Source organism: Otolemur garnettii, unplaced genomic scaffold, assembly GCF_000181295.1.
Source record: "Otolemur garnettii isolate 467f Iridium unplaced genomic scaffold, OtoGar3 scaffold00008, whole genome shotgun sequence".
NCBI classification, from domain to species: domain Eukaryota; kingdom Metazoa; phylum Chordata; class Mammalia; order Primates; family Galagidae; genus Otolemur; species Otolemur garnettii.
In genome coordinates, this window is record NW_003852403.1 from 14020565 (window position 1) to 14036279 (window position 15715).

A 15715-nucleotide genomic window follows, 5' to 3' on the forward strand; every position below is an offset into this window, starting at 1 on the left:
ATTAACGAACCGTTTGTAATGCAATAATTTGTACTTCTCAATTACCAGCAATGGCTTGATTTTACACGCATGCACTCATTCAAACATGCTCAGAGAACACTGGGCCAGGGAGACAGTGGGAGAGAGTATAGGGCTGGGCAAAGCCCCTACCCTTTACCACATGCTCCCTGTGTCCTGGGTGGACCTGAATCTGGCCAAAGCAAGAAGGCCTGAGGTGAGGCCTGCCCAAGGTTCACCCTCAACTATGAATGGAAGGAAAGAGGGTGTGACACCTGTCCTTCTCAACTCCTGTCCCACAGCTGATGCCAGCTAGAGCTGTGGGGCTCAGCCAAGGCAGACCCTGCCTTGGCCATGAGGCTCCCACCTACCCACTGCAGGCCCCACTGCCTGGCCCCAGGCCAGCACCCATCCCCAGGGTTGACACTAGGGCTGAGGTGTGGGCAGGGGAAGAAAAGCCAGAACTTCCCTTTCCCCAGATGACTCCTCACCAGTCCCCCAAAATTCTGCTGGGGCATGTTTGGGACCCTCTAATTCATCATCTTCCCAATACTCAGTGCTGGATGGCTTCTGAGAGAATTAGTCCTCCTACTCCTGCTTACATAACTCCAGGGATGGGGAGCTCAGTACATCATTCAGCAAGGCCATCCCTTGTGGCCAGAGAGCAGCAGCCCCCACACCCCGGAATGTGACCTTGGCAGCTCCTACCTCAGGGATGCGGACACTGTAGGGCTGATTGTGAAATGTGGGTGCGTTGTCGTTCACATCTCCGACCTGGATGTTCACTTTCCGTGTGATCACCTGGAAAGACAAGGGTGGGGATTAGCACTGCCACTGCCAATGGCCTCTTTCCCCCCAGGGGGCTGAGCCCAGGGACATGCCTCCCGGGGCAGCAGGGGCCCAGGGGGCACTCACCCCCTGGTGATCGCTGACAGAGAACTCCACTGTGAACTCTGACTTGGTCTGAAAGAAAAAGGAGGGAGAGAAGAGGATAGAATTAGAGAGGCATGCTGAGGTCTTGGGTCTGGGTATTAAGAGGAGCTGGGGGCTCCAGTATTGCCCTAGGAGCATGCCAAGGACCAGCTATCCAAAGTCTTTCCTAGAAATTAGCATGGCCCTTTGGGTTGGGGAAGCAGGTATGGAATATGACCCCTGGCCTTAAAAGAGCAATAGAAGAGAGAAGTCAAGCATCTGTGCCTCAGCTTGGCCTCTAAGCTGCTGTGTGATATTGAACAAGTTGCTAGACACCTCTGTTGGACCTTTCTCAAATACAAGGAGAGGGCAAGGGTTGAGGTTGTGTTCAAACCCTTATCTTAATTTGCTAAGGGCTACTGTGCCATCAATCTCTGCTTCTCCGGAAAGTATTCTTTGGAGAAACATTTGGTTGGGAGGTGAAGGTAGCTATTTATTCTCCATCATACAAAGGATGAACCCAGCGTCACTGTCCCCTTGCCTATCCAATGCTGCCCCTTGCTTTGAGACACCCCTCAGCATTCCATTCCAATCCTGAGGCCAGACATCAGCACTGGCCCTTGAAGAGACACACTATCCTTGAGGCAAGAAGATGCTTCCTCAGAGTCAGAATGGGGTCTCAGAGGAAGGCCTCTAAAAAATGGTGAGCCACCCTTACCCTAGGGTCTGCTACCACCCCCTGGAAAGGACTGGGGCAGGAGTACAGGCAAGTCATACCTCTCTGTCCAGTGGCTGCCGGAGCCACACCACACCAGTGTCAGGCTCCACAGCAAAGAAACGAGAGGCCTCTTCCCCAGACACACCAAACACCAGGGGGTCATTGTCCATGTCCCGGGCCAGCAACTGGGTCACAGAGGAACCTGATGTAGCCAAGGGAGAGAGCAGAGGGCAAATATGGGAGGTCAGGTACATTGCTTAGCACTTTGCTTATATGGCTAAACTCCCAGCAGGGAGCAACCACTCAACAAACCTCCAACAGGTCACTGATCATCCCAAGAACTCCTGTGTACCTTTGGGCTCTGACCCAGGCTTCCCTCTTCCATCCTAGGCCACTTGTCACAGCCCTACTGATGGCAGAGCAGGGAACCACCATTCACCATGCTCTGGGTGTGTAAGGAACAGCTGCAACGTATGCCTGATCCTTTTCTCTAATTTTAATTTGAAGACTCCTCTCTCCAAGGGGCTCAGCTGAGGGTACACCCCAACATTTCAAGTCCTATGTTCCATAACATAACATAACTCAGCTCTAGCCAATCAGAGCATTCCATCTCCCTGGTCATGATGATTGGTTTAGGAATGAGCATGTGACCCAAAGTAGCCAATCAAAGTTAGCCTTGGGACTTTTACTGGAACTACTGGGAAAGAGGAGCTCTATTTCCATGGGGGCTGCTAATTGGTACCACTGGTAGCCATCTTTGGTCCCACACAGGAAAAGCCTGCCCTAGAATGAGGCAAAAGGAGGAAAATAGCCAAATGGTACACAGAAAGGCAGATTCCTGATGGTTTGAGGGTCTGCAGCTAGCAGTTCCTGATATTAGTTCCATCCTCTGGACTTCTCAGCTATATGAGCTTATAACTGTCCCTTCCTCCCTGATACCATTTCTTTGGTGTAAATCAGTTGTATTGGGTTCCTGTCTTTGAGAATAGACAGGATAGCACCTTTCTAACTCAGAATATTTTGCAAAACCTTCTGGCATTTATTCAAGAGTGACTAGGTGCTTGCCTTGTGATATGCTTAAGAAGATGTAGCTCAGCCTCAAAGAACTCCCATGTAGAAAGAACCAGGTGATGACTAGCTTCTATCCTCAAAAAGGGGATTGAGAGGTAGGTGTCACCCCTCACCAGGAAGCAAAGCCATGAGCAGAGGCCACTTGGGCACCAGGATGCCTGGCCTATACCCTGCCTAAGAAGCACCTTCTCCTGGAGTTCACAGCTCCCTATGTGGTTTGCAGGTAGGGTGACCAACTTCCCTGGTTTGCCTAAGACTGAGGAATTTCCCAGGCCATGTGCTAAAAATCAGGAAGCCCCAGGCAAGATGAGATAGTTGGTCACCTTAGCTTCAGGAGGTCCTTAAACTCCCACAAACTATACCCAAAATGTTATGCATGTACAGCATGTCATTTTCTGAAGAGTGTATATACAGTCTTCATCTGATTCTCAGAGGGGCAGTTAGATCAGAACTGCAGCCTTGAGCAAATCACTCCTTTCAAGGTTTCAGTTTACACTATAAAATGAAACAGACATCTTCTTCCCCAAATACTGACTCTCATATTTACCGCATAGCTCTAAGGATCAAGTTTGAAAGAAAGAATTCCAAATTCTGGACATTTTATCTAGAAAAGAAAGCTAATAAGCTTTGATAAGTGAACTTTTAAAAGAACAGTTGTAACATGACAATGATAGCTAACATTTTTGAGTCCTAATTATAAGCCAGGCACTGAGTTCCATGTACACATTTAGTCCTTACTGTTATTCTCTCCATGTAACAGATAAGGCAACTAAGAGTGATGAAGTAATTTATCACAGCTTCACGGTTAGCGCATGTCTGAGATGGAATCCACATCCCAGGTATTTGGAACCTCCAGCCCACATTTGTTTCCAAACCTTACTCATCTCAACACTTGATACACAAACTCAAGCTCAGGACTTCCATAGGCATGATCCTATCAGATGCTAACTGGAAGTCCAAAGCTTGGAAGAGGAAGATAGTAGGCATCCGTTAGGCTCTTGAGATGCTAGACTCTAGCACAGAGGTTCTCAACCTATGGGTTGTGACCGCTTCATAACAATGAAAATACATTGCCGCATTAGGAAGGTTGAGAACCACTGCTCTAGCATCTCAAGGGTTCTCATGGGTTCTCTCTTTAATCCTCCTAGCAACTCTGAGTATAAATCATTATTCTACCCATTTTATAGATTAGAAAGTTGAGGCTCAGAGAGCCAAAACAGCCTCTCCAAGGTCAAGCACCAGAACAACAGAGCAGGATACAGGAGCATCCAATGCAACGGGAAGAAGAGCAGTAAAATCATGGAACAAAGTTGGAACAACCTCAGACCCCAACCTTCCCATTTTAGAGTCAGAGATGCTGAAGGCATTTAGCAAGCTGCCTGAAGTAAGATGGTGAGTGACAAAGTCAGGACTCAAACCCAAGCTTCCAAACTCCCAGATTTCCCTGTGAATGCTCTTTTTAGATGGTATAGGAGGGGGTCTGTGAAAGCCATAGGTAAGCCAAGCTTATCATCCCAAACTATCTATATTGCTCAATGATAGACAATAGTTTTATACTAAACCAGAACATACCAGGAGCAGAATGTCATATTTAATTTATTTTTAATTTTATTTTTATGATCTTTATAAAAGATTATAACCTAAAGTTGTAATAGAATTTCGTCCTACCCTAACTTCCAGGAATATACATTTCCTTTCCATTGACCTCAGGGGACCTTTAGTGGCAAAGTCTGGGAAACACAGAGGTACTTCCTAATGCCTTGGGTAGACTGCACATGGGGAAACTGAGGCCTGTAAATGCCCTGTTTAGCTATAGTACGATGAATCTGTGGTGGTCTACAGCCTTCTGGACTGCATACCTTCCCTGACAACCTCCTTCAGGGCCTAGCATAGGCGAGGGATGTGGGGCGAAGCTTCCAGCTGGCCAAGGGGATGGATTCTGGGAAGGCCACACTGGCCCTCCAGCCAAAAGACTGCACAACTGGACCTGTATCCCAAATGGCTCTCTTAGCCCTGATGCTCAGGTCCTCCCAAGAAGGGGGGCGGGCACTGGGCAGGACAGGGATGGAGCCATCAGTTGCTGTCACCTACCCTATAATTTCCTAGACTTTTATCCATTTTCCCCTCAATTATGTGCTGCTCAAAATGGTCCTTTTTGGCTTCCTCAGGGGCTCTCGCCTGCTCATGCCTTCTTTGTGTCCCAGGTAATTGCAAGTGACCTTTTCTAAGTGTACTAATTAAAGGTGCTGATTTAATATTATATTTAAGACAAGACGCCCCACAATTTTCCAACTGGGCACATACTCCCCCTCCCTGCCCCACCCTGTTCAGCTGCTCTGCAGAAGCTGGGCCCAGCTCTGGCTTCTGTGGGAAGCGGGGCTTGTTTTATCACTGGGGGAAGCTTCCAGCACCACCAGTCCTATGGGAATGAGGCCAATCTGTGAGGTTCAATTCCAGTCCAGCGCCCCCAGTAGCAGCCACTCAGGAGAACTACTCCTAGCTGAGGGACCCTGGGGTACACATGCCACACACTAACTTTATTTCCCACCTGAGTGTCCCTTGCATCTCAAGGCTGTAGAATACTGGAGTTGTGTGTATGTGTGTGTGGTGAAATACACATCACAAAACTGTACCACTTTAACTATGCAAGGTGTACAATTTAGTGGCCTTTAGTGCATTCCCAAAGCTGTGTGATCATCCCCACTATCTAACTCCAAAACATTTTCATCACCCCCAAGGAAACCACATACCCATCAAGCAGTCACTCCCCATTCCTCCCCTCCACCCCCAGCTCTGGCAACCACTAATCCACTTCCTGACCCTGTGGAGTTGCCTGGTCTGGACGTCTCACCTGAACAGAATCATATTATACAAATGTGGCCCATGGCATCTGATTTCTTTCCATTAGCATAATGTTTTCAGGGTTCATCCACAGCATACACTGGCCCTTCACTCCTTTCTACTGCTAAATAATATTCCATCATGTGGATGGGACACCTTGAACCATTCATCACATTTGTGCACATGCTTTTGTTTGAACACCTGTTTGGGGCATATACTTAGGAGTGAAATTGCTAGGTCATATAGTAATTCTAAGTTTAATTTATTGAGGCATCACCAAATTGTTTTCCACAGTGGCGACATCATTTGACATCCCTGCCAGTGATAGATGAGGCCTGGAATTCTTCTCAGTGATAAGGAGGATATTCAATGATCTGCAGAGGCTAGGGTACCCCCTTTATTACAGATATGGGAGCTGGTGCTATTGGTCCCCTACCCACTACCCCTCAGCACAGACTATTTTCTCAAACACCAGCCCAATGGCCAGCCCCTGGAATCCTTCGCTTGTGGGGTTCTGGCCATCAGAGAATGCTATTCCCATGCACGGGACCAGCCAGTAGGGCCAGGGAACTAAAGCTCTGTTAACAGAGCTCAAGATGGAAGATAAAGATGAGAGGCCCACCTCTCTTCCCTCTAAAGGGCATAACTCAGAGGGACATGTTCTACTCTGGCTCTTGGAGTGTCCAACAGATTAATCTCCAGTTGCCACAGTGGTAGGGTGACCAGATGTCCCACTTTTGAACAATTTGTCCTATGTCCCGCAGCATTTTTAAAAAGTCCCGATTTTTGGAAAGAATGCACAAACAGGCGGGAGAACAGGAAGGGAATATAGGTTTTCAGCTGCCAGGTGGCTATTTTGCCAGAATATGAGTTTTATATTATTTTTGTTAATTTTATAATGTTAAACTGTAATAATAACAAATAATTGTTGAGAAGTGATTATCGAGAACTGCTTATCAAAGTTTGCATTGTTGTCATGCCCTGACCCGTCCCCTGTGGCATCCCCCCTGCCCCGCCCCCCCGGCCATGCTGTCCCACTTTACAAATGTTAAAATCTGGTCACCCTACACAGTGGAGATTCGGTTGCTGATGCATCTTCATGACTTCCTTCCCTTCCTGGTCTCACCAACCAGGTCTTAACCCGGGTTTCCTGTAATCTCCCCTAACAAACCACTTATACTTATGTCCGTATCACCAAGTCCCTTCTGGGGAAACCCAAATAAGACACCCTCTAAGACCGTGCATTAGAACCACCTGCAGAGCTTTTTACGATACAGATTCCCAGCCCTGCTGACTCTGTTGGCTGGTGGGGAGCCCAGGATATAAACTTTTAAACAGCAGCCCCTGTTCTCCCTGCAAGAGACTCTTGTGTATAGCCAGATTTAGAAGTGCTGGAGTTTGTTTATAGCAGAGTAATATTCAAATATTTAACAATGGGCACAGAACAGGCATCAACCATTCAGAAAAAAACACTGGCCATAAACAACCGGGCCAGTAAGTACTGCCTGTAAGTCAGCCTGGTTTATAGCTCACATTTTAGATGCAGAGAAAAGCTCCTCCAATCCCAGGATGATTTAAAGGCTCAGTCTTGGGGCTCCTGGCTCAATCAGTGCAGCTGGAGGATTCTACACACTTGGCCCCCTGCCCTCAGGGTTCATCCAGCTTAGGCTACCCTCTTCCACACTACACCCAGCTGAGCCCAGCCTAACCTCGTAGTGGAAAGTGGGACATTAAAGAACTTAAATCATAGTATAGGTTCACAGCAGCATTCGTCACAACAGGTACAACCCAAGCCATAACCCAGGTGCCCATCCATGGACGAAGGAATAAGCAAAATGTGGTATGTACATCCAATGGTTATTTAGCCTTAAAAAGGAAGAAAATTTTGACACATGTTACAACATAGATAAATCTTGAGGACATTATGCTAAGTGAAATAAGCCAGTCACATAAAGATGAATACGATCTGATCCCATTTATACCAGCTACCTAGAGTCATCAAATTCAGAGACGGGAAGCAGAGTGGCAGTTACCAGGGGGCAGGGGAGGGCAGAACGGAAAATGGTTGTTTAATGGGTACAGAATTTCAGTTTCCAACATAAAAAGCGTTCCATAGGTTGGTTACACAACAGTGTGAATCCACTTAAGACTATTGAACCATACACTTAAAAATGGCTAAGACAGTAAATTTTATGTTATGTATATTTTACTACAATTTAAATTTTTTTTAAAAGACCCTTATACCAGATGATGTCCACAGCCCAAGAGATCTAGCCCAAGATAACACATGCCACTGCACCTCCCAGGTTTCTTGGGTTCAGCCCTGTCTGCCCCACCAGGTCACATGTGTGGCTACCTCAGGGCCTTTGTTCTGGCTGTGCCTTCTTCTGGAAATGTTCCTATCCCAGGTCACCACATCCTGGATTTCTCAGTGTACCCCTTTCAGGTCAAGAGTTACTATCTTGGGGAGGATGTCCAAAAATTCTCAATCAGATGGACAGAGTCTAGCTAACAAGATACCTGGTCACCCCGTGTCCCCATGCCCCAAGGGATTATCTCCAGGCTCGTCTCTTGAAAGAGATCTGTTTATCCATCTACTTGCTGACCACCTACCCCAGCCACTAACCTGCCACCAGAACATCTGTGTAAGCTTCATGGAAGCAGAGGTCTCCCCTGTCACATTCCCTGTTGTACCCCTAAGCCCAAGCAGGGGCTGGCACCCCAGAGGCGCTCAATGAATGGTCATTGAGTAGATAAATGAATCCTGCCAGCTGTGTAAAGGGGTTAGGAGAAAACAGCTCCCCAAAGTCAGGAAGATCTCTGAACTTTGATGAGAAGAGAGTGTATAGCAAGTTGATTCCTAACTATGTATACCAATGGACAGGGCAAAGCATGACTATTCAAAACTTAAAAATGCCCAAACTAATAGCACTTGGCTTTGAACACAGGTGGAATCATAGCCATGCAATCTCTAGGCGTGACTGTCTCAGGAACTGGCTGTGTACCCCATCCTGGGGACTATGTTCCCTCTCCTGAGGGCTGAGTAGCCCATCCTGGGGTAGTACATCCCATCCCAGAGGCCAGGGGCCCTGTTGGAGATGGGATCTGCTCAGCAGACTGCTAAGGCCCCTCAGAGGAGCAGGGCTGGTGACACATGCTACACCATGGCCTCGCCCCCTCAGCAGCAGGCCAGTCTTTCTTCCAGGCAAGGGACGGACAATCACAGCTTCCTTGGAGGCCCTGCTGGGCCCATGCTGATCGCTGAGATGACTGTTATTACTATTATTGTTGTTATTTGCAGGAGGGCAAGGCTGGGATTGGTGTCACGCCACCCCTGTGTCTAGCTGTGGCTCTTTGCCTGCCAGATAAGCAGTAGGCTAGAAGCTCAGCAGTGGCTGAGACGATAGGAGGAGAAGGAAAGCCATGTTTATTCCCAAACACAGAGAGTGTGCTGGAAATGAGTAAGGGTGAGAGAACACACCTGCTTCCCCCTTGCAGCAGTGTCCCTGGTAAAGCACACCTTTAATTGTACCACACCCTGCTCAAGCACCTCCCACAGGTCCCACAGAATTAAAACTGAATTCCCTGCCATGGTGTCCCATGCTCCTCCCAACATGTCCTCAACCATCCTGGCTACTCATACTTTCCACGCACCCCTGAGCCCAGCCTGCTGAACTGGAGTCCTCCGGCAAGCATACCTTGGCCTTGAACACTCCCATGAGTCTGCTGCTGTTCCCACAGCCTGGAAGGCCCTTCCCTCTCTCACTGGCTCTAAAATCCCAGCCCATCTTAAATGCATGCCCCAAACATCACCCTTGCTGTGAAGGTCTCTCTCCTCTCTGTTCTCAGATTCACTGTGGCTCTGCACAGCAGGCCAGAGGATGTCACCCCCCCAAAACAAAGGCTGTGTTCTGGGCCATGCTTCTCCTCCTCCTAATCCCCTCCCCTGGTGATTAAGTACTGCTCTTCTAGGGGCCAGGGAACTCACCGGTCACATCTCCTATCTGTACAAACCTTACTAATCAGTCACAGCACCCTTTTCTGTTCAATGTATACTCAACCACAGAATCCTTCACAACACTGGATCCCATACAGCCACTATAATCAATCCCACCAGGAATGTAAGAGCAAATCTTTTGCAATCTGGGACCTAAAAAGACTTCACACAACCATGATCTACTGTTCCTTTCCATCTAGGGGCCAAGAATCTAGCAATCCACCAAGTTCTGAGGGACAAAATCAGTCTGGGAGTCTATAGGCTAGTTCAGAAATAGAGACGGGTTATAGCCGAAATAAGAACCAGACAAAGCCCCTTCTCATTTTGGGGACTGGGAAGCTGGGACCCTAGCTGGTAGAGGGCTGTGCCACAGTGGTAGAGGAGCCAAGAAGACACAGATGACAGGCCTCAACCCCAAATTCCAAGAACATGGGTTAGGACCAGGATTTTCTTAGAATAGCTCCCCACCCCAATCACCCCCACTATGGCCTTGGAGGACTAACTACCCCACCTCCATTCCACCCTTTCTTCCTATTCTGACCTTGGTCTCTGCCAGAGCCAGGGCCTCCTCCCTCCCCGCCACCCTCCCCCTACCTCAGCCTGAGCTGGCCTTGGTGCCTGCAATCTCCTTTGTCTCTTCTCTGGGACCAGCTAGGCCCTTTAAATGCTCTTATGCCTGGGGATAATCTCATTTGTCTTAGTTTCCCCCTCCTCATTCTCCTGCCTTAGGTCAGGCACTTTCTCTCTCATCCCTCCTGGGCCTTGAACTTGTTTTGACCTCAGGGGAGCTGGGGTTTTTTTGGTATTTTTTTGGAGACAGAGTCTTACTCTATCACCCTGGGTAGAGTGATATGATATCATAGGGAACCTCTTGCCTCAGTCTCTCAAATAGCAGCTGAGACTATAAGCCACCACAATGCCCAGCTAATTTTTCTATTTTTAGCAGAGATGGGTATCACTCTTGCTCAGGCTGGTCTTGAACTCCTGAGCTCAAGCAATTCATCCACTTTGGCCTCCCAGAGTGATAGGATTATAGGCATGAGCCACCACAGTGGCCAGAAGGAGCTGTTTTTTGTCCTAGGCTCTGCCTATACCCACCTGGGGGAAGCCAGAGAGGGGAAACCGGTCCCCTCTCTCCTGAGAGGCAGTGGCCTCCAAGCCTGCCCTCCCTTATGCCCATGAGAAAACCCTTGACCTGGATAAAGGGCATTGTCCCCATCTCTAAAACCCACAGGCCATTTTCACACCTTCTCTCTCCCGTAACTCTGTCCACTCCACACAGAATAGATGGCACAAGCTGACGGGGGAAGGACGCTAGCATTCACTAAGCATTTGCCAGGTACCAACACCCTGGTTTTCATTCATTCACCCCATCATTTCTTCTCACCGTGGCCCTACACAGAGGGTTACATCCCTGCTACACAGGCGAGAAAGCTGAGGCTCAGAGGGTTAAAGCGACCCACCCAAGGTCACACAGGCAGGGGGCAACCAAACCAGGATTCCAACCCAACCCAAATCTGCCTGACCCCACCACCCTCAAAGCTTTTCACACGGAGCCTTCTATTTAAGCTCCAGATCTGGAAGCTGAACACAGGCCTCTTCTCACCTCATAGCAACTAACCCCATGGGACCCAGGGGCTTCCAGTGGACCTGGCCCCTTGTCTGGAGGTGAGAACTCTTGGGACAGGGACTGTGGAGGGTACCTCTCCACCAGCCTGGCTCTCCACAGCCCACTTATCACCTGCCATCAAGATAGCCACTGTGTCCTAGGAGTCAGAGAAGGACAAACGCGGGCCTGGATGGCCAAGGGGCAAGCATCAAACAGAGCAGGACAATATAGACTTTGAGGCTCTGGTGGCATAAATATGGGGCACGTGTGATATTTTGATACATGCACGTGATGTGTAATGATCAAATCAGGGTATTCAGGAGATCCATTACTTGGAATATTTATCATTTCCTTGAGTTGGGAACATTTCAAATCCTTTCTTCTAGCTCTTTGAAATATGCACTAAATTACTGTTAACTATAGTCACCCTATTGTGCTATTGAACACTAGAACTTTTTCTTTCTAACTGTATTTTTGTACCTATTAACCATCCCATCTTACTCACCCCTCCCCCCCACTACACTTCCCAGCCTCTGGTGACCACCAATCTACTCCTACCTCCATGAAATTCCCTTTTTTAGTTACCCCACATGACAACAGTGAGGCCCATCTTTCTGTGCCTGGCTTATTTTACTCAATATAATGACCTCTGGTTCCACCCATGGTGCTACAAAATCACAGGATTTCCTTCCTTTTTCTGACTAAATAGTATTCCATCCTATGTATGTACCACATTTCTTTACCCATTCATGCTTTGAAGGACACGAGGCTGATGCATGTGTTGGCTGTGAATAGGCCTGCGATCAACATGAGGGTGCAGATGTCCCTTGGATACATTGATACCTTTCATTTCTAACTGTATTTTTGTACCTATTTGTACAATTTGTACCAATTTGTACCTATTTCATTTCACACACGCCTGTTTTAAAATTAATGTACTCAAGAGTAAAGATCAGATGTCGCATACCAATATTTGAGAGACCTGGCCCTGAATCTGGGAAACCTGGAGCTCTTCTGCCTCTGACACGACATAGTAAATAAGGGCCGTCACTTATAGAAGGCTGCCAGGTCTGGTCACAGGTACTTATGTGCTATAAGCCCCTATAACACAGTGCATCACACAGAGGTCCAGTTACTTGCCTAAAGTCACACAGCCAGCATGTGACAGAGCCGGGAATCCTCACTGAGCCTCCTGCTATAGTCCTCCTCTCACACACTCGGCAAACACTACCTGGGCTCCTGCTGCCTCGGCAGCACTCTGGGCACTGGTGACACAACAGTGAACACAGCAGAAAGGAGTGCCGCCCCCTGCAGCTGATGTTCAGAGGGAGACCTACACCATGCTATGTGCCACACACTTTTCCAGGCCTTTCACTGGTGCCCTGGAGAAGCACGCCATGGGCTTGGGGCTGTTGGCAGACTTGGCATGTATACAGCTATATCCCTACCGTTTGCCTGGTCCATAGGCTGTAACCCTCAGGACAAGCACTCCAGGAGTCTGAGGACAGGGGGTTGGAAACTTGGGATACAGGAGAAGCTTTGGGAGCAAGGTAATCTCAGAGAATTCCCTCTTAACCAAGACAATCAGCCAGGCATAGAACTGACACGGCTGGCCCTGGCTCTGTCAAAGCAGCTGGCTGTGTGACTCAGGGCAAATCATTCAAATACCTCTCTGAGCTTCCTCTTCCCCACTGACACCATGAGGAGGCTGATGTCAACAGCCAAAGCACAGAGGTCTTTGGGCTGGATGCCAGTCCTGAGGTAGGTCACAGTTTCTAGGGATTATGTGGAGACGTGCAAGGCTGCGTCTGAGTTCAGCAGGGAAGAACTTGGTGATCTAGTAGCCACACAGCAGGGGAGCGGGTAGCTGTACACGGGCCACGTTCTTGATGTGGCCAGCACGCTTGCTTGTTTTACAAAGGAGAAATTGGGGCTGGGTGGCCTGGTGATGACTCCAGAGCCACCCTGCTAAACTGCTAGCAGGTGGTGGAGCTGACATTCAAATTCGTCCCTCAGCTCCCCATGCAAGGTTGTTTCTACTACACCACATTTAGGTCTCATCCAGCTAAAATACCTGCAATATTAAGGTTCTGTTTGCCACACACTATGCTCAAGGCAGGCACTCAGAACTAGGGGACGGAAGGGCACAGACCACCTTCCCCTGGCTCTCCAGGGGTTACAATCTGGTTGAGATACCTGGGGAATGAGCTATCATGGAGCCGGCAGCCAGAGTACATGGTAGACTGGATATTTTTTCCTGCCCAGAAAACAGCAGCCTGAGCATGAAACAGCCATGAATAAAAGGGGCTTTGTTTGACCTTCCTGAGTCCTTGCTGCAGCTCCCAGGCCCAAGTCCTATCTCAGGGCCCGGAAAGCCAAATGGTAGTTACCAGATTTAATAATAGTGATAATAGTGGGGTGGGTGTTTTTTCCTCTCTCCTGAAACTTTTCAATTCACTGAATTGTTCAATTAACTTTACAAAAGGAAATGTGGAAAAATGAAGGCAAATTGAACTTGACATTATCATTAAAATAAACAGAGCACTGCAGGCCATTAAAGGCTCACAAGGAGATTATCCAAACACTAGCCAGCACATGGCACATGCTCACTCCATCCTGCTCAGAAGTGACCCTGGTGCTCCTCCCCTGCCCTGAGCTCCATGACAAAGTCACTGAAGTCATGGGGTCACATTCTCCAAAGCACAGGAGTGAGGCTGTGCTGGCTCATGGAACCTGCCATCATACTCTCCAAAATGCAATGTAGGGGGAAGGCAGTGGCTGACGGGAGGGGGATTCTCCACTATGTCCCTCCCTTCTCCAGACCTCTGTCCCAGTGCAACAAAGGGTCACTTCAGCCCAGTGGGTGTCCAGCATGGCTGCATGTTGGAACTACCTGTTGCACTTTTGACCCCAGACCACATATCTCAGAGTCTCAAGGGATGAGTCAAATATTAAAATATGAAAATGAACACATCACCGAGTGAATCCAATGGGCTGGGAAGTTGATATCCGGGGTCTCGGTGATATCTAAGTTTCCTTCAATCCTTAGGATGTAGGAAACACTAGAGGTACCAGTGGTTCCCAAACTTACTGAAGCACTGGAATCACCTAGAGCTCTCAAACAATACCTATACCTGCGTCCCACACCTCCAAGGTGGTGATTAACTGGTCAGGGTCTAGTGGGACTTTGGAAGGTCTGAAATCCCCAGGTGATGCTACTGTGTAGGAAGGGTGGGAGCCCCCGCTACCACCGCGGGCCTGGCCCAGGTCTCCATGGGCTCATACTCATGGGCCCCTAGCTATAGTGGGGCACATTCTACTTAGGCCAACCCATAGGCAGAGAAAAAATAAATTATTTTCTCTGTTGTCACTTCCCAGGTTCAAAATTTTCCAAATCCTAGTATTAAAAAAAGTCAATTCATGGCTTTGAAGTAACGCATCTTGACCTGATTTCATATTAGCATCACCCAGGGAGCTTCTAAAAATAAGGATGCCCGGGCCCCACCCTACAAGGATTCTGTTTTAATTAACTCATTTAATGCAGGGCCCCGCCATTGGTGTATTTTGTCATAACTCCCAAAGTGATTCCAGTGTGCAGCCAAGTTAAGAACCACTGGGTTAGAGTGATGGTTCTCAAACGTGGGCATCTATCAGAATCACCAGGAGAGCTGATTTGAAACCCAGACTCATGGGCCCCTCCCAGAGCTTCTGATTAAGAATCTGCAGTTCTAGCAAGGTCCCAGGTGATGCGAATGCTGCTGGTTAGGGCCACATTTTTTTTTTTCACATTCCAATACCCAAAGAGTTTATTTCAGCCTTCTCTTTCCTTATTTGTGAGAAATTCAATTTTTATCATTTATTCTAAAACATTTACCTATTTGTGCAATTTTAGTACACACATAGTTTCAGGAATCATTAATCCATACTTCTAGGAGAAATGCATTTACTGTCTAATGACAGCATTTATGTACAGATCTTTTTGTCTTTAACATTACGGTATCCAGTCCAGACAGTGTTTTCCAAGGTTACATCAGTTCGTTTCTTTCCCATCCCCTTCAGTGATGCTCCTTATTCATTCCTACTCTCCAGTTTCTACCACCCCCTCTCTTTGCATCCCTCTCCCAGGGGTGACCTTCACCTCTGTAAGTTACCAGTCTCTTTAGTTTCTGGTTTATCTTCCCCATGTTGATTGTACACAAAAGACAGGATACATGTCTATTGTCTTGGATGTATGTATATGTATTGCCTTATATTCCCTGTCTTCCTACATAAAAGATATTACAGTAGACCCTCTGTAAGTTGATCACCCAAGGGACTGTAACAAAATGGTCAACATATGGAGGTGGAACCACATTTCTGAAAACCACTAGGTTAGAGCTTCCATGGGCCCAGGTCCTAGCCTTCAAAAATTCCTTTCAGGCTGGGCACGGTGGCTCATGCCTATAATCCTAGTACTTTGGGAGGCCAAGATACATGGATTGGCTGAGCTCATGAGTTCGAGACCAGCCTGAACAAGAGCGAGACCCCTGTCTTTAAAAAATAGCTGGATGTTGTGACGGGTGCCCGTACT

The 15715-nt window shown here is 47.9% G+C and overlaps 1 protein-coding gene across 1 annotated transcript in view; it reads right to left on the bottom strand.

Moving 5' to 3' along the window:
- LOC111723119 (cadherin-23-like) overlaps window positions 1-15715 on the bottom strand; it is a 299920-nt gene that overhangs the window by 188779 nt on the left and 95426 nt on the right. The window contains exons 4-6 of the mRNA XM_023509484.1: window positions 1687-1829; window positions 913-960; window positions 706-798 (exon numbers count right to left, since the gene is read on the bottom strand). Coding sequence (XP_023365252.1) covers window positions 706-798; window positions 913-960; window positions 1687-1829 — 284 coding nt within the window. The remainder of the gene's footprint in view (window positions 1-705; window positions 799-912; window positions 961-1686; window positions 1830-15715) is intronic.